We start from the raw sequence: 18,990 nt of genomic DNA, 5'->3' as shown, positions 1-18,990 counted from the left end.
GGAATGGTTGTTTTGGAAGCCGAGCTACTGCTTTGGGTCAGGATGGGAACCAGAAAGTGCAGAGCAAGGCTGGGGATGAAAAAGCAGCTCCTCGGCCCCTCTGTGCTGAGTGCCCGTTCACACGCTCTGCGCTCGGGTAATTTCCTCCGCGAAGGCTGGCTGATGGTATCTGCTAGAGACAAGAGTGCACAGAAGTCCCAGGCGCCTGAAGCTGCTCCTTGCAAGGCCATTAGCGCTGCAGTGACTGCGTTCACCTCAATAACTGATTTCCTGAGTAGGAGGGCCGGGAGCTACTGCTCTCAGTGCCTCCAGGACACCGCATGTGACAAGAATGGCTGAGGCTGCACATGCGTTTCTGGCTAGCAGGGGGAAAGGGCTCCATACAAATCAAGCACGATGAGGAAACAGGCTTGGCCAATATCTCCAGGTCTGGTTTAGAGAAGGTTTTTAGGCCCAGCTGTGTGCACGCTTGCGGCTCCAAAAGGAGACTGTGCCATATGGCTGGACACTGAGCCCCTTGCAGGACACGAGCCAGCAAAGAGTAAAAACGTATTTAAAGAGGAGATAAGCCAAAACGATATGAAGGTTTTCTGGGGAGAGCTGATATTTGAGCAGCCCAGAACTGCCTCTGGGTCTGATAACCCGTGGAGATACTAATACTACTGAGCGAGCCCGCAGCCTGACCTGCTGAAAGAGATACTGTCATTCCAGACCCCTGCGTACAGAGCACAGCAATCACTGTGCGGGTATATTTATACACTGCCACGGGTAAGCCATGAATTCAGGAGTGGCAGGATGGAGAAACTAACCCCACATTATATTTAACCCTGGGCGTGTGCTATAGGGCGGGTGTGGTGGCCAAGCAGCCGCGGCATCCTGCTGTGGATCCAAAAGCAGGAGGTTGAGCCTCCCCCTGGGCTCATGCCAACCTCTGCTTGGTCAGGTTCTCCAAGGCAGAGAAGTGATTCCAGCACCTGCCCTTCCTTGCATGCCATGGGCTCCCCAGACCGGCAGCTCCAGCTGTGCTAGCGGCACAGGCCGGCCAAAGTCAGGCAGAAGTTTTGATTTTGACCTACTTAGACACACTACCATAAAAAGGAAGCACAGAAGTATGCGCATAATAAAACATCGCTGAGAACTTTCTGCTGTTATCACAAATCTTATCTCCTGCCTCTCACCCTTTCATGCACTCTGGTCCTTGTTTTCAGCTTCCCTCTGTCTTGCTCAGCCTTACAGATCCCTTTCACCAATCTCTAGCACTTTCCTTCTAAAGCTTTTAGGAACAGATTTGTGCCTAGATCTGTTCTGAACATGTCCTTAAACATGGTGAACCCAGGACATTTTAGGCTAGTTCTCACAGCACCATGTGCCCCTGTGCTTTGCATGAGCTACTGGAAAAACCCTCCCTGCCCCTACCACCTCCGGGAGCTGAAGGTACCTGGTACATGATGGAGGACGGAGGCGGTTCGATGCATGGCTGCTGGTCTGGCAGAGGCAGCTCCTCCAGCAAGTCCACGTTGGACAAGGCATCCTCTAGCGTGACGTGGGTGGTCATGGTTCCGAATGTTCAGTTTCCGCACTAAATCCAAAGGAAAAGAGAAGGTGATAGAAAGACAGACAGACAGCAGCCAGACGACGGAGTGGGAAAGCGCCAAAGAACAAAACCGGAACCACAACTGCCTGGCACTGCAGGAGACATGATCCTGGTTTATCTCGTTTTCCTTTTCCTGTGTATTTAACCTACATCTCTGTGTCATCTCTCCTCCCATGATTCAACAGCAGAGTAGGAATGCAGAATAAGAGGAACACAACTACCCACCCATGCCCTTCTCTGCTTAACTCTATGCAAAACCACTGAAGACAGAGCACAGCTGGGTGCTGCCGCGCAGCTTTAGCCGCCCCGAGTGAAAGCACGTGCTCCGAAATGCAAAGCAGCACCATCAGAAACCTCTCTCGAAACAGCACGGTTAGAAAAGTATGACCGATGCTGACACTCGCATGCTGTTCTTCTCACACATGTGAACAGCACTGGAAACCATAAACAACAAATTGTGTTCTCCACGGTGAACCGGAAAGGACGGAGTGCTGTGCAGGCAGGCTGGGGCACTGCAAGCACCAAAAAGAAAAAAAAAGCTGCTGTTAAAATTTTTTTTCCCCCATTTTTACCACACACGCATTGTCCCCTGCCCAAGTCCCAGCCTGCTGTGGAGCTGCCAGCGGTGCCAGCTGCACGCACACGAAATAACAAGCAACGGGAAACGTTTCTGGAAGCTCACTGGAACTTACCCTAACGGGAACCTCAGGACAAACCTCTATGTCCCTTATCTCCTTTGCCATTCACCTTCGCTGTAAGAGCACGAGTGATGGCTGCTGTCACCCAGGCTGAGTGCTTGCATAATCACAGCCACAGGGCTTCCCCAGTTAATACCTAATCCATGTGAAATAGTTGCGGCCGACCTAGAGCTTGTGTCTCCTAGCAAAACACCCCGCTGCATTTAAACATTTGCAGAGAGAGAACTCGCTGTAAATATTGATATGTCGTTCGATTAGCAAATCGCCCACCCCAGTGCTTTTTTCCCCACTCAGAGCCTGTCTAGTTTCAAACACGAGCCATCAAGTTTTATTGCTCTAATCTGCAAGACAGTAGAGCTCTATTATCAAAGTTCCCATCAAGATACTCACACATTTCAATAAAACACCCTGCAACCTTCGCTTTGGCTCAGGCAAGCGGACTGAGCTCTTTGCCTGCCTTGTTACAGAGCGTATTTTCCAATCCTTCAATCATCTCTTTGGCTTTTCTCTAAGCTTCATCCAATTTTGCAACTTTTTTGCTCAAGCACGGACACCGTAGCAGGAAACGGGGCTCCAGCAGCCTCTGCACGAGCACCAGATACAACAGCAACATAGGCTCCCTCCTTGCATACAATCACAGCAGCTCCTTTGGTTGCAACAGCAGCTCCACAGGCACTCATATTCAGCCGATTATCTGCTACAAATCCCTTAGGTTCTTTTTTTTTTTTGAGTCCCTCTTTCCAAGAATATAGCTTGCTTTTCCTTTGCAGCACTGGGAGCATGGAAGGACAATGGCTTCAGAACATCCACAGATAGACACACACATGCACTTGGCAAGAACCACGGCCAAGGGGGAGGCATGTTGTGTGGAGTCCTGGGGTGGTTTCTTGTTGGGTGACGGGAGGGACAAGCCTGCTGCTGTGCTCTTTATCATCATTGCTGCCTGCACACATGGGCTGCAAGAATATGCATGAGCCTTGTAAAACCCATTTCACCTCCACAAATGCCTCGCCAAGGTACCAGGCAGCTGAGAAACAGGCTTGGTTATACCTGCAGCTGAAGCACCATGAAGTAAGTGCCTGGAGAAAGAAATCTCAAGCAGCCCTTTCCCTACATGCTCAAATTTCTGTTTCCTTCACCCCTCTTTGCTAAAAGGGTTTCCTGTTACAAATTGTAGCAACTGTCAAAACCAGACATTACGTCCCAGCACACCACCGGCAAAAGCAGCTTCCTCCCTGCCTGCCAGCACCAGGTGCTGCTCTGTGCCAGGCGAGCGGCTCCACTCGCCCAGCCCCATTGACCTCCTCAGCTGCCCACCACTCTCCCCCGTCCTCCCGTGCCTCAAGACTCTCCTCTGGGTTCCCGGAACAACATCCCTGGTACTCACACGTGCTTCATGACATACTTCAGGTTTGGGAAGACAAAACCCTTCCATTTCATAGCTTTGAGGATGGTGGCTGTTTACTTGGGCTCATGTCTCATTTTTCTGTACTTGAAACTCTGTGGCCATTTATGCAAAGTGTTGGCAGTTTGCTGCAATCAGAGACACTTCCCCAATAACCCTGTGACAGCCAAAGAGCTCAGCAACTCAAGGGACAAAATTACTGCTACTGTTTGGTCCATACCGGGAGATACTTGGTCAGCCCTGAAGTGGTCAGGCAGTTAGACTAGATGATCATTGCAGGTCCCTTCCAACTGAAAATATTCTATTCTATTCTATTCTATTCTATTCTATTCTATTCTATTCTATTCTATTCTATTCTATTCTATTCTATTCTATCCTATCCCAATTACAGCGTCAGGGTCCTGCTGTGCTGGAGAGCACACAAACAAGACACTAAGCCAGTCCCTGCCCCAGAGATCTTGCACTCAAATAGAGGAAGAGAGGCAGCGTGTAGAAATACATGAACAGAAAAGGAAGTGCCAAACCATAGTGAGCAAGCAGCACAACCGGCCGATGGCCCACCCTGTGCTTTGCCAGGTGAATGGCAGATGGAAAAACTACACAGACTTTGTGGGTTTAACAGACGAGTCTTCACAGGGACTCTCAATTTCAATTCTATGCTTTCTTAAACCCAAGTGCAAAACCAATGGAGTCTACGGGGAAAAGCATGGTCTGCCAGGACTTCCCCTTGGTCTCATGCCCGTAGCACACTGCGGCAGGCAGCAACCTCACTGCTGGAGTGCGTGATGGAGGGGGTACCAATCCAAGGTTGGCAGACCTGGATCCTCACCCCAGATCATCCATGGAGGAGCAGCCTTGAGCGATCCCCTGTCTGCCCGTGCCATGGCCCCTCACCTGCTCCTTGGGGTGGCTGTAGGGCTGGTGAGGGCCCTGGTCTTGGTTGGGGTCCACTGCCCATCTAGCAGGTAGAGGGGTTGTGTGCTGGTACAAAGGTTGAGGAAGGCTCTGAAGGCATCAGCAATCACTTAGCATGGCCCATGGGGTGCAGTGCGGTGTCTCCCCGTCATGCGGGCTGCCCGGGAGAGCCGAAAGAGGAAGTCCCACTGCCACAGACCCACACAGCCCTCCTTCACCTTCCTGCAAAGATTTCTAACACCAATGTGCTGGGGCTGCCCTGGCAAATCCCGCTTCACCCCCTCAGTCCAGCGACAAAGGGGGCAGCTGTCAGGTAATGTGGCAGCGACCAAGCGGCTCCAGCCTGGAGAAGATGGGCATCCTTGGGGACACTCTTGAAAAAGTCCTCATTAAGCCTTAACCATCATCCATCACCTGGGCTACAGGGCAGGGACGGCTGTGCTGGGGAGAGTTAGCCCATGTTGGTGATTTGCCGACACTGCTTTGGCACACGTGGCCATGGGGCTGGGGGCCACACCACTCGGGGAGCAGTGCAGCAGCCGGCCCAGGAACGGGGGTTTTTGCTGCCATAACGTGCACGGCAGGGCGAGGCTTTCCTTTGCACACAGGAAGCACATCCTGCCTGCGAGGACTCAAACACAACCTCGCAGGCTGCTGGGGACCGTCTCGCAAAAATACTTTCTTCTTCATATCCCACCACTGGTCAGAGAGGCTGAAGTCCGCTGAAGTCCCTCCGGTCCTACATGTTTTGGCAAAACTGAACATGAGCCTGGCAGGAGCCAACCCCACCCCAGAGAAACCCTGGAGAGAAACACAGCCACCGGGCTGATTACCTCTTCTGCTAATGAGCGTCGGTGTTAACGAGTATTGCCCACACTTTCTACCCATCTGCTGCAGAAACTTCCTCTCCCCCTCCCACATCTCAGTTGCAACCCCTTTGGCCATCTCTTACATCTTCTATAGCCAAATGACCACATAGAGGCTCTGGGGCTCCTGGACACTGCCGGGAGAGTCCACACACAGGGCTCGGCCCCACCACCCCAAAATGGAAGTTCAGAGTTCCTGACATGGTGACCCTGTTGCGGCAGCAGCCTGGGGCCAGATTTAACAGACAGCGTAAGAAGGCTTTGAGAAGGAGCGAACATGGACATCCCCGATGTCTGAACTTGCAGGGCAGGTCCTACCTTCCCTACCAAAATGCCTGCCCAGAAGTATCGGTGCAATATCATCCTCTTCACAGCAAGAGGAACAAAGACGTCTTTATTGTTAGAGCAGCTTGGGGGAACAAAGGAAGACTTTTAAAAACAAGGCCATAATGACTATGTTGCATGCGTGTGCGCTCGGCTTCGAAGCTGCGCAGCTGAGAGCTCTGGGGAAGTGGCACGGGCTGATTCGGTTTTTCAGCTCGCCTCCTCCTACAGCAGACATTCATGCTGGAGCTGCAGCAACTACCAAGAGCGGGAAAGGAGGCAAGAAAAATGGGAATTGCCCAGGAGATTGGCAGTAGGAGAGGGTCCAAGCCCTGCAAGCCTGGGGTGAGACAAGTAGCAAAATGACTTTTGCTGGGGAGATGGCAATATGAGGACAAACTTTTGGTCACCTCCTGAGGGTCTGGGATTCTTCTCCAGCTCTGATGTCCAGTCCCTGGTTAACTTGGGAAAGTCACTTAATATATTTTCACCCCTGTGATAATGCTTCTCCCTCTTACTCCAAAATAGCATTTAACCTGAGGTCAGGAACCATCCTGGCCCAACAGGTACTCCAGGAGACTGATGTCTCAGTGCTCAAAACCAGAGCATTTCTGGTACCCACTGCCTCACAGCAACAGGAGGGTAAACACTCCTGGGCACCAATGAATTTTTAGTCCAGTATAACTTCAGGATGCAAAAGCTTAGTTTGACCCTTGCCTAAAATGCACAGGATTGAAGTCCTCAGTGTCTTATGATGCAAGTCATCAACCCCTTCTCTCATGCTGTAAGAATTACTCCTAATTGCAACCACCACCACCACTGTCAGGAGGTTCTCAACACAGGCAGGATGAAAGCAGCTGGCAGAACTGGGCTCCTGCCCTACACAGACACAGATGTTAGTAACCATGAAATTACCCTCCCCAGTAAAAAAGGAAACCAGACTGCAGGGCTCTCAAAGCTGTTTTTTTGTATCTCTGCTCTACCTTTTCTGCTATTCCATTAGGGCTAAGTTCCAGGCATTCACACCGTCCTTGTCTCTCAGCAACATGATTATTTTGGAATTTATTTCTTTTAGAATAACGTCAACATTTTTTTCTGGTGCCAAAGAGGGTCAAGGAATGAGGCAGGTATAGGAAACTACATTTGCGATATAGTTGAGAAATTTACAGCAAGTTTTCAAGCTGACTGTCAAAGGGCTTCCTGGGACAATAAATCATACAGGACAGTATTGTCAATAGCTAGCCAATTATTGATCTTCCAAAACCGATCTTATTTTTCATGGAAAGAGTATAATTGTGCATTAATAAAACTGCTATCATGAAATTAGCATAGTCTGCTTTGCTCAAAAGACCCTGCTCAGAAAATGGAAGATTTTTCCATATTCCTCAGGCTTCATTAATGACAATTAACTGTACAGAGAAAAGCAGAAAAGAATTCTCCTCTGCAGGTAATTACCCTGGAATTACACAGCTGTGACAGACACCAAAATACCGGGCTAGTGACTAACCCCAGACAACTGTCAGCATGCAAAATGTGAGGGTGCTTTTTCTTTCGGCATCTGTGCAGGGCAGGAGGAGCGTGGAGGGTTTAGCGACTCAGCCTAATTCTACGAAATCTTTGTGATCCAACCCCCTCCAGTCAGGAACCCCCCGTGGAAGGTGGCAGATGGCGAAGGGGGACAAGCCCTGCTGCTGGCGGTGTCCTCTGACGGCACACGCAACACTCACCCTTCCCCCTTCTCCAAAACAACCCTGAGCAGACAGGGAGGTTTTAGTAGCTGTCTCTTTTTCTTCTCCTCGTTCCTTCCCGGCCCTTCCAACCCACGAAAATTTCCTGCGAATCCCTCCGTTCCTCCCCAGGTGGGATGCCGCTGGCACCACGCGTTTCCAGCGTCCTCGGGTGGAAAGTTCAATACAAAGAACCGCTGCCCGGGGCGCACCCCGCTCCTCAACGGACTCACGCCCGGGAAACCCGGCGATTTTGGAAAGGAAAGGTTTCGCCGACACCAACCGACGCCGAAGCACGAACCTGCGGGCGCAGCTCCGTCGCTCCCAACCCCGGCTCAGACCCCGTCGCTTCCTCCTTCCCCCTCCTCCCCCAGGGACACCATATTTTCACGCCACGGGTGATCCGGGCGCTGGTCGGGAGCCCCCGCCGGGGGGGTTCAGCCGCTCCTCCATCTCCTCCATCCCCCTTTCTCCCTGCGCCGAGCATCGCCGCGACCCCCGGCTCGGGTTAGCGCTGCCGTTGCTGCCCGCGGCGGGGCCTGCAGCGCCCACCGGGCCGGGGGCTCGGCCGCCGCTCCCCGTCCTGGGGGCGCGGAGCCGGGATGCGGAGGAGGTGGGGGACAGGGGGATTTGCGCTATTTTTTTTTTTTTTTTCTCCCCCGGCGTCTTGCAGTGGCTGCGGGAGGCTGAATGCTGCAGGTAGCTCTAAGCATTATGGGATACATCCCCGCACATCCCGGCCCAGCCGGGCCTCCCGCCCTCCGCCTGCCCCGGGCGGCAGCACCTGCCCCACCGCTGCCCCCCGCCGCCCCCGCTCAGCCCGCCCGGGGCGGGGGCACCGGGCTCGGCGGCGGCGGGCGCAGCCCCGCGCAGCCCCGGGAAGGGTGGGAGGGAGGCGGTGAGGCCGCGCAGCCCCCGCGCCCACCCCCGCCCCGCTCACCTGGCGCTCCGCGGGGTGCGATGCTCCGCGCCGCGGGATGCTCCGCGCCGCCCGCACAAAGAGCAGGAAATGGCTGCAGCAAGTGCACTTCCGCGGCTCTCCGCCGGCCCCTCCGCACGGCAGCGGGGGGAGCCCCGGCCCCCGCCGCGGGAAGGGGCTGGAGCCGTGCGGGCGGCTCCTCCCCCGGGCAGCGCGGGGGATGCGCGGCGGGGCCGGGGGCCGCATCCCCCCGCCGCGGGGGCCTCCTGCCGCTGCCGCTGCGCTGGGGAGGGTTGGGGCGGCGGCAGCGCGGCTCAGCGGGTCCCCGGCGCGGGGGGGGTGGGGGTGGGGGGGAAGGCCACCAGCCCCCCCGGTGCATGGAGGGGACAGGGCCAGGGGCGACTGGGCAGCCCCCCCGGAGGCCCGGCGCTGGGTGAGCGCGTTTGGGTGCCTGAGAAGGCAGGACCCGGCTGGCACCCCATCTCCCTGCTGCTGAGCCTGCTGGGTCTCAGGTGTTCGGCCTTTCTTCCCCTCAGAGGACCTGTGCCATCGTTAGGTTTTACCTATCATTTTAACGAAACCCCAGTTCACAGAATACACGTGAAGCCTTGGATCACTGAGCATATAAGGGACCAAAGCCAGAAGGCAATGCCTTTGCTCAGAGCTCCAAGCCTCTTCTGAGTCAGCACCGTATCCAAAGGATCTTCCTTTTGGCATCTGGTGTTTCTTCAGGGACAAGTTTCCAGCACTTCTGCTCATGCATCTTTTTAAAGCTCCAATACAGCTCTTCAGAACTACTCCGAAATCCAGACTGGACCTCTTACAGCTTTCAGAGGTACATCACCTCATGGTGAGGTGATAAAAACCCTGTACGAGGCCTTAATTCATTTTTCTGCAGCCCCCACGTTCTGATGCTGCCATCTGTTTGTTGAAGGACAGTGGTGGATATCCAAGGACTCTTGAAAGTCTAGATACAGGTCTAGATACGTTTCCTCAGTGGTCCTGGCAGCATCCCTTTCCTGAGCATCAGCCCATGCTAAAAATGCACCGCCATCCGGCCCCTCCTGGAGTAGGGTGACCGCTCCTGATTCCTTACAGACTGCTGTTCTGTTGTCCGTGCTAGTACAGGGCTGAGCTTGCTCCCCATGGGTGTATGTTGGTTCCACAATGAAGCCTGGACACCAGGTTTATGCCATGGCTCTGCCACTATAGGTTGAATGGATGCCATAGGCTGAAGGCACTGGGGTCTGCAAACTACAAATCCACAAAACAGTCTTAGAAATTATCTTTGTTTTAATAGACAGGATCACACCTAAAAAAAATCTATTGGTAGCATCTCTGGGAAGAGACTCCTCTCCTTCCCCTGCATAGCATTTCTTCTATCTCACCTTTAACTGGAACATTTTGTAGCCATCGTTCCTCTTTTTACTATTTATTGCATGTCAGAAAAAATCAGTAAGTGAGCATCATTATTGCAGATCTAAAAGATTTAACAGCTAATATTGCTCTGAGGCCATGGGTGAAACAAGGTCAGCTCAAGAAAACTGTGGCAGTAAAAACTGCTGTGGACTTTTTTTTTTTTTGCATAGTTTAATCTGCTCCCATTATCAGCCAGGCTCAGGGGGATGGGAATTCCATGAATGTTAACTTTATTATTTTAATTTTCTACTCTGTGTTGTCTTAGATTGTAGAATAATAGAATAAGCTTCTCTGCATTTGTCTTGCAGATCTCTCTGCAGGCTGGGAGGAATGGCAGTGAGGGGCAGGCCCCATGCCGCTGTGGACACAGGAGTGTGCTCATCAGCTGGTTACGTGTGGAGGGGAGAGATAACACGATGGTGGGGTGAGCCGAACACAAGAATACACACAAATTTGAAGTGGCTGCCAAGTGAGATTCAGCAGAGCTGTTCACCTGAATCCTTCTGTGCTGCAGAGAGTAGCGTTCAGAGAGGACAAAACCAGATGCCACATAGAAACATGTTCATTAAAAAATGTTTCGGGAAATTGGTTTGTTTGTTTTTTTTTTTTTCAGGCTTGAATTTAAGGTAACTATCCACCGGAACAAGCACCCACAACCCCCGCTTCCCCACGGTGATCAACACATGCCCAGGAAAGAGCTTTTCATGGTTAACGGTGCTGCGCTCCAGCCCCTGGTCTCCACTGAGAAGCATCAGCTGCTCTTTCTAGATGAGGTTACTGCTTGACTGCCTTTTCCCAGCTGGGACGCCAGCATGGCTGGGCCAGCCTTTGGCTATCGCAGCAGCAGGTCGGGGACGTGCTGGGACAGTGCTCTGGGCCTCCGCTCCAGCCAAATGTTCAATGTAGGCAGAGCTGTGCACCTGCTGCCTCTGACCACCGGCAGGCAAAAGTAGGGGCAAGCACAACCTCCCACCTTTCTGAAACACAGCCAAGCAAAGAGGGTCGAACTGGCAAGAGAGGAACAGTTTAAACATTCAGCACATGGCAAATACTTGCCAAGAAGAGAGGGAAGGGGTATTCAGAGAAGGGTTATGTACTCTGCAACAGGAGACAGCTGATTTCTCACTTTTACTTTGTGGGGAACATACATAGTTAAGCCATACAGAGGTCACAGGCCTAAACTTGCCATAGAAACTGCTATGGTGGGGGAAGATTGTGTTATGGTGTATTAATGTTATGCAGTTATCACAGTATGGCACTGGCCTTTTGAGATTTGTGAAGTCCACTGTAAACAACCCTTTGGGAGCACTCAAATATTGCTACCCCCATTTTATGAACATTCGGAGACTTTAAAGACACCACAATGGATGTTTAGACTTAAAAATCAATGTGTCCATATAAAAATTTACCCATTTTGCAGAGATTCTGAATACTTCCTACCCCCATAAACCCAGCACATAATCTAACCCCAGAACATAGCCATAGTTTTGGGGAACAGAGATATTTCTGAAAGCCAGAACCAGCCTGTTTGCTTCTTGGTGGGGAGGATTTGGAGGAAGATCAAGCTGTATGATTATAAGTGCATGAGGACGGTTTTCGCATTTTTGCTAACGTATAGTGAAAGCCACAGTTGGGACTCAGCAATTTTATTGTTTGTAAAAATATGTATCGTGTACATAGAAATACTGCAAAAGAAAACTGAACATAAAACATGACAATATTATTTTGTGCAACACTCTCTAGCTAATAAATATTACACTTATCCACATATAAATATAATCTCAGAAACATTATCTAGCGGAGCAATACTTAATAGCAGTTGCTACTTAATAGCAACCTCCTCGAGCTCAATGGGCCCCTGGTTCCTCCCAGGATGGAGAAGGCAGCAAGCCAGAAGCTTAACTTTTTGAGCCTGCAGATACCCCTGCCACAGTGTGCTCAGGGAAGAATCGTTTCAGAGTATCCTGTGGTTGTACTGATTGTCTAAGTGCAATTGAGAAGGGGAGATGGTGGCATTATGGCCAGCTGTCCTCAAAATCAGCTGTAGATCTGCAGTTTAACATGTTTAGGACTACCAAAAACTTCACTGGTTAAATGCCAAATTTAGCATCACCAAAATGTGACAAGAGGCTAACTCAGATTAAAGGATCAGAGGGTCAAAAAGCTTAAATTCACTGTAGGCAAAAGCTCAAAATCAGTTTATCGATGTTCATATTCCGTGTATTGGTCATATTCCACATATTAGTTCAGACTACCAAGAAATTTTGGCAGCAATCCTGATTTGAAGGTAGCACTCTGATCCTGCATTTAGGATTGACAACCTCTGATCTGAATGTTAGGATTCTCCTTGCCTAGGAGAGTTGTTCTGCGTGATATTTGCAGGAGTAAACCAAAGAAAATAATGTGGAATCAAAGTGGGAAGATGTATAAGGCGGGAACTAATGCCTTGCCTGTACCCATACACCTGAAAAGACACTCTGGCTCCTAAAAGCCTAAAGGCTCCATGGGCCTGAAAAATACCAAAAATTAAGCCTCCTTCTATGAAGAAATAGTTTGACACAGGATATGTGAGATCATGGGATTACATTATTTCCTTGTTCCATTTTTGTTGGCAAACATATTTGAACCTGACTTCTGTACTGACAGGAGAGGTTGCTGCTGGAAGTTTACACCTCAGAGTTTTTGTAAACTGCTCTCACGTAAGATTTACTCATGTTTTCACCTGCCCAAACAGAGAAGCATCGAAAAAATACTGCACATATTCACATATCACCTGTGAGTCCTCTTGACTTCTCTAGTTACTGTTAATGCTAAGCAGGAAATCCTGATCTTATTTACAAATTCTGTACGACACCAACACCCATACTTTTAGTTTTGAGGTCAGTTATGTCAAAACAGTGTCTCTGTCTTGCAGTGAAAACGTATTTTCACTGAAGTACCAGGAGATGGATACTGTTTATACCTTCTTCTGCTGTCACCGCATAATATGGAGCTCCTCGTGGGATGAGTAACCAGGCAGTCCATTCACATAGGACTTTTTCTTTAATCGTTCCTAGAGGATTCACAAGTTTGTTCACAGAAGAGATGGAAAAGTTTTTACTTGTGATGAATCAGTTACTCTTTGAAGCAGGAGAAAACTCTTCTCATTATCACTGGTGCACTGAGTACATACTCTGCATGTTTTCTCCTCGTAGCTACTCTTCTGGAGCCCTCCGGCTCCTTCCTTCCAAACATGCTAGTTAGGAGAAGGAGAAGGTTCCTGTGCCTTTCACAGGTAATCAGATTCTGGGATCCTGCCTTGCCCTGGACTGGAAACTCATAACACTCCACACTGCTCAGTCCTCCAGACTCCGTTCAAAGAAATTGGATGGAGAGCATGTATTTATCTTCTGATGTAGAAAGACTGAAGAAAAAAACAATACATACTTTCAACCTTGACTTCTCCCTTCCAAGAACATCTCCATTTGCATCAGAGTCTCCTGTTTTCCCACTCATTATACAATGCAATTTGAGAGAATGTCAAAGCTCTTCAACACGTTGCTTTTTATCCTCCTCCTTTACAAACACACATGCGTACACAGACACCTCACCAGCTTACCAGGTACCAGAATCCTGCTCCTGTTATGCCACAGTTTCAGGGAAAATAGTGCAAAGCGAGAACAAAACCACCTTGAAATATCAGCATCAGAAATGCAGTCACTAAATCCAGTCTGTTCCCGTGTGTCCCAAGCATATTCCTGTTCAGAGCTTTCAGGTCCAGCCCACTCTGAATTAGAGAGACATGGAAATGTCTAAATGTTCCTCTGCAGTTAAAGACAGGCTTTTTTTTTTTCCCCAGGGAGGACCTTATTTTAGGAGTTCACAGAACTGGAATAGCAATGTCAGATCTCTTAGTTTTGAGGCTGTATCTTCAGGAGAAATACACTTGCTGGATTGTGGGCTCAGGACTCTGTGCTCAGTTGCTGCTTCTGCTTGTAACATGCAAACCACAGTCTTGGCCAAACCAAAGTCTGTGTCTGTCTGGGCTCTGGAAGACCTGGGGATATCTTGTCTGTCTGGAGGTACCAGGCTCTGCCCTCTCCTTCTCCTCAGGCATAAGGCAAGTGTCTATGGTGAGAGGATTCCTGTTAATGCTTTGTGTGTGGAAAATCCAGCCATCTGCCTTCTGAGGACTCTCTTAGCTTTGCTTAGCATCCAGTGCCATGATTACAGATCAAACTCAGAGATTTCACTCAGCTGATACAGCAGAACAGAAAAGGACGGCCGGTCATCTTTCCTCTAAGCAGGGGAGAGAAGAAAGAGAGAGAACATTAACGTCAGCTGGAGAGGAATGGTGAGGTTAGGAAGGAAAACCTTGTGAAGAAACTGAGTATTAACAAAAATACAATCTATTGTTTCAGAGAAAATGCCAACAGAAGAATGAGCTTCCTTCTGTGCAATGTTTCTTTTCTACTAGCAGTGAATTTTGCCTAGTAGACACTAAGTACCTTGTAATAGGTTGGCTGTCATTTTTACCATCACTATTAAAACTTGGCCCCAGAGATACACAGCGTGCTTAGGAAGCCAACTGTTGAGTTAACTTGAGTGACGTGCACTGCATAGACTTCTCAGTGAAGTCACGCTCTATAGAAACAGCAGCTTAAATAAAAGGCAAAGAGCCTGGAGTTTGGCTGCTAGTGCAGATGAAAGCTACGAAAAGCCTCACCTCCAGGGTTTTATCTTGTGTTATCATGTGAAGTGTATACCTGTTCCTCCTCCTAAAAGCCAAGGGGAAGGGAGCTCTTGTCTTTGGGAACTAGGGCTCTCCCATTACAATACTAACCATCCTCCAGCAGTGGCTCATGACCTCATAAATAGCCTTGGAGGCCAGCTTGGGTTTGTAAAGCCGAAATCCTGCATTGATTTCTTCTACCACTTCTCCATTGGTGCGATTCTCATAGGGGATTTTACCTTCACTGAAGACCTCCCACATCAGCACTCCTAAAGCAAGCAAACGAGAAAAATCACAAAGAAGGAAATAAAATCCTCAACAGGCCCGCAATCACCTTCCACCTGCTCTTCCCTGCAGCTCAAAGTTGGTGTGTGATACCTGAAAAAGCATGTTCACTCAGATCCTCAGTAGGTATCTGAAAAATCAGGCCCTAACACAGCTGTACAGTTTGAGAATGCCAACTAGGATCTCTGCTGGGCACTGGACTGTGTGGAAGTACCAATCTGGATCACTGCAAATTTGACTTTTCTGCACTCTACTTCATGACAGTCTAGCACGGCAGGGATTTCTTTGCCCATGAGTCAGATGAAGTCTAAGTGTGTCATGTGTCAGAAAATAGATCAATGTTGTATGTCTTCTCCCCAGCTGTGAAGAAGAGGGAATGCTTGTCCCTGTACTCATCCAGATGCGTAATCTGGGGAAGAGAACCTGCTTTTTCTCACTGATTCAGTTTATCTGGTTTTGCTTCCAGTTAATCAGATACAAAGACATATCACTGATGTTCCTGCCTGCAGTGTATCCTAAACCAGAACCTGCTTGTATTTTGGCAAGACTTAGGAGCAAGAAAGCAATATGAAATACACCGTTCCTGTTAGTCAGCTTAGGCTTAGTAGTGAGAACTCCTTGCCTGTAAAATGTCCCGGGTGGTGTCATTCACTGGGATGAGTTCACATGCAATGATAGTGCAATTTCAAAGGATTGTAGCACGTTTTTCCTCTTTTCCTAAACAGTCATAACATGTTTTCCTATGATTATTGTTCAGAGCAGTACAGAAACTTGTGCTTCTCTAGTGTGGTGGAAGAGAGAGAGGCAAAGACAAAAAAACTGTGGAATACATTGTGATTGGCCACCAGATCAGAGAGGGTTTGCAAATGCAGTGAATACAAGGCATCCGTGTTATCATTAGGTTTAATTTCTTTGTCACCTAATATGACTGACTTGGTAAACTGTGTTCACATAGTGTTAGAAAAAGGAGACAGACAGATCTGAAATCAGATTGTGTAACTTTGCTAAACGGTGCCTGCTTTCCAGCTTTGAATTCTTCAAATAGGAAGATGCATAGAGACTGCAGCTCCTCACCAATGATATTGGCTCTGTTGAAGAATAAGCAAAGCAGTGGTACTTCCCCAGTGTGCAGATTCCTGCATAGGGAATTTCTTATATTCTCCTGGGCACAGCAGGATGTCGGGACTGGCAGAAGAGATGAATGTGCTGCAGAGTAGCAGAGCAGAAAGCTTCTCACAGTCATGAGACCGTGACGTGACAGAGGAATCCTCTTATGCAAACGCCACTGGATAGGGAGATAACAAGTTCAACAGATGTACAACACTGCTGTCTGCACGTTTCATGAAGGACTGGCCACCGCAAACAAAGCTCACTGGTATTTCATTCAGCCCTGAAACTGGAGTGAACCAATTTCACCCAGCCTGGCTTGACTGTAAATCAAACTGAGCTCCCTTTCTGGAGGCACCTGGCTCTCACTGTACAGGCCAGTTTCTGATTTGTGAAGCAGAAGAACATTCTTACCAAAGTAGCACCTCTCCCCACGTCATTGCCACTTTGCTGTGAGGTGTCAGAGAGCTCCACTGGCAAACGTTGTCCCTTGTTATTACGTGAGACCCTTGTCATTACGTGGTGAGTGCTGACAGCCTCCTCCACATGCCAGAGGACACGGAAAGAGGAATGCTGCTCTTGAAGCATCCCCGGGTTGGGTTGTTGAAGATCCTGCACGGTCTGAGCACCCAGCTCCTGCTGCGCTGGGTAACCCACCGCAGGAACGCACAGCTTCCACCCCAGCAGAGCACAGCAAAGGGAGAGGGAAGCGCAGAATTCACAAGCGCAGACTAGCAAAGGTTATAATCCTGCATTATTTACTGCAAGGCCCGGAGCTGAGTGGCACCCCATTGACTGCGTGCTGTGCACAGCACACTGCACTGATTCATCCCGCGGTGCCACGACTTGCGTGCTGGCTGGAGATGGGCCAGATGCGTTAGCGTGCCAGACCAACGGGCCAGGGGATAGCCTTTGTTATCTCCAGTGCCAGTGACCGGGGGGGAAAAAAATACAACAGCTTTCTTATCTGTGAGAGTCCAGAAGGGAGACCAAAGAACAGAGGCAAATCATAAAACAATGCACCGGGGAGCAGGAAATGAGGTGAGAAAATGGGAGCTGGGAAATAATATTTTCAGATCAGTGTAAAGCAATTGGAGTCAGCAGAGCAAACTTGGAAAGGCAGAGGGTTTGGGTGAAATATCAGTGCCTGGGACTAACATGCAGAGATAAAGAGTGCCTAAATGTCTTTTATTTCTTTATATAATTTTGTCAGTGACTTTTCAACCTTTTCTTGGACACTGCTGCTATATCACCATGAAACAGAGTTCATTATTTGGTATCATATAACATTGCATAGGTATAAAGTAGAAGACATCAAGTTGGCAGTATTTCCAGTGTTCCAAACTGTCTGGGTAGTTTGCTTTCTTTCCTTTCTTTCATTTAAATGACTCAGGCTTGCTTTCCTAAGCCACTATTCAGGCAAAACACCCCTGGAGCCCAGAGGATGTAGTGTTTAGGAGAGTTTACTTGAGAATTGGGCCCCTAGGTTTTTCTAAGCTGGTGTTTGTTGAATTTTTTTTCCATTCTGACAATCGATTCTTACCAAATGACCAAACGTCAGATTTGGTGCTATAGTTGCTGTAGGAGAAAACTTCTGGAGCAGACCACTTGACTGGAAACTTGGTACCTGTGGAGCTGGTATACTGGTCATCAAGGACAATCCTGGAAAAGGAAAAGAAGGGAGCATGCTGAGTAATCACCCCATTCCGTGATAGTCCGCAGGGAGTGCGTGCAGCTTCAGTGGCATTACCTCGACATCCCGAAGTCGGACACTTTGACTACATGGGATTCCCCCACCAGGCAGTTCCTTGCAGCCTGCAAGAAAAGAAAGGCGCGAAGGCAGAAGGTCAGAGCTGAAAGACTATCACAGCCACTGAGTTGCTTTTATTCTGGCAGAGCAGATAGTGCTCAAAAAAGGGAGAACTGAAGTGACATCGTAGTATACAAAGAGGGTGAAAACTTTAGATTCTCATGCTTTCTATACGTTTTATGGCCAGCATGATCCTGTTGCCACAAAAGCTGTTCAACCATCAGTCTGACTTGCAGGCCCTTGGTGCCCAGAAAGGGCAGAGAAAGACCCTAAAATATCCACAGTTACCCACAGTCTTTTCTCCCTAAAAAAACAAGAGCAGTGACTGATGCAGCTTGATTGAACCATGTATTTTATCGCCAATGTACGTTTATGTGTATGTTAAAATAGGTTTTTTGGCATTTTCACTCATTTTAGATATGAAGAGTGGTCAGTCACTGGGGACTGTGGGAGCTGAGGCTCTCGGGGAGCAAAAGAGTCCACTCAGAGAAAGAGACAAACTTTATGTCTGCATTTTTTCTCTCACAAACACAATTAAGGGAAATAGATTAATGGGCGCTCCAGGGGATGCTTTTTTTTTCCTTAAGTATTGATGCTGCTTCTGCAATAAGGGAAGATACTGGATCTCCTGTCAACAAGTAGGCAGGAGGAGTGTGAAAACTGAAATTAAGGAAGTGAGGAAGCACAGGGAAGAGCCCAGCTGGAGCAAAGGAAAAATATCTGGGATCAACATACCAGATCTCTGTGAATGACAGAGTTTTGTTCCAGATAAGCCATTCCTTCACACACATCTTGGCACATCCCCAGCAGGGTTTCCTTTGAAAAATGGCCCCGCTGGCTCCTGAGGTAGTCGGACAAGCAACCATTCTCCATGAACTCAAACACCAGGGAAATGGGAGCGTTCTCAAAGCATACACCGTAAAGTTGGACTAGCTTGGGGTGAGACAGCTTCCTGTGAGAGAGGGAGGAAGGTGAAAAGAGGCTGAAATAGAGTCAGTGCCTTCTATCCTTACAGCACGTGTGTGATATATGGCTGTCCATGCCACCCTGCTGCACCCCTCTCTCTGCAAACACCAACTGTGAAAGCAGAAGGAAGAAAATGTGTAGACGAAGTCTAACATCAAGTAGCACTCAGTATCATCCCAGTTTAATGGTGATAGTCACCAGAAGACTTTTCTGTGTGGAAAAACATCAAATCAAAGAAACAAAA

General features: G+C 49.0%; 2 protein-coding genes across 6 annotated transcripts in view; both read right to left on the bottom strand.

The window, feature by feature from the left end:
- The window catches only part of CYFIP2 (cytoplasmic FMR1 interacting protein 2), a 45,926-nt gene extending 44,355 nt beyond the window's left edge, over positions 1-1,571 (bottom strand). For all 4 annotated transcript variants that reach the window (XM_086621731.1, XM_086621734.1, XM_086621732.1 and 1 more), the window contains exon 1: positions 1,439-1,571. In XM_086621731.1, the coding sequence (XP_086477857.1) occupies positions 1,439-1,555 (117 nt within the window). In that variant the 5' untranslated portion in view covers positions 1,556-1,571. The remainder of the gene's footprint in view (positions 1-1,438) is intronic.
- Positions 1,572-13,874: 12,303 nt separating this feature from the next.
- The window catches only part of ITK (IL2 inducible T cell kinase), a 31,491-nt gene continuing 26,375 nt past the window's right edge, over positions 13,875-18,990 (bottom strand). For both annotated transcript variants that reach the window (XM_009987953.2, XM_086621316.1), the window contains exons 13-17: positions 18,516-18,732; positions 17,721-17,785; positions 17,514-17,632; positions 14,690-14,847; positions 13,875-14,145 (exon numbers count right to left, since the gene is read on the bottom strand). In XM_009987953.2, coding sequence (XP_009986255.1) covers positions 14,074-14,145; positions 14,690-14,847; positions 17,514-17,632; positions 17,721-17,785; positions 18,516-18,732 — 631 coding nt within the window. In that variant the 3' untranslated portion in view covers positions 13,875-14,073. The remainder of the gene's footprint in view (positions 14,146-14,689; positions 14,848-17,513; positions 17,633-17,720; positions 17,786-18,515; positions 18,733-18,990) is intronic.

The sequence above is a fragment of the Tauraco erythrolophus genome, chromosome 16 (genome assembly GCF_009769465.1).
Source record: "Tauraco erythrolophus isolate bTauEry1 chromosome 16, bTauEry1.pri, whole genome shotgun sequence".
In the NCBI taxonomy this organism is placed as follows: domain Eukaryota; kingdom Metazoa; phylum Chordata; class Aves; order Musophagiformes; family Musophagidae; genus Tauraco; species Tauraco erythrolophus.
This window is presented reverse-complemented; position numbering and strand designations above follow the sequence as displayed.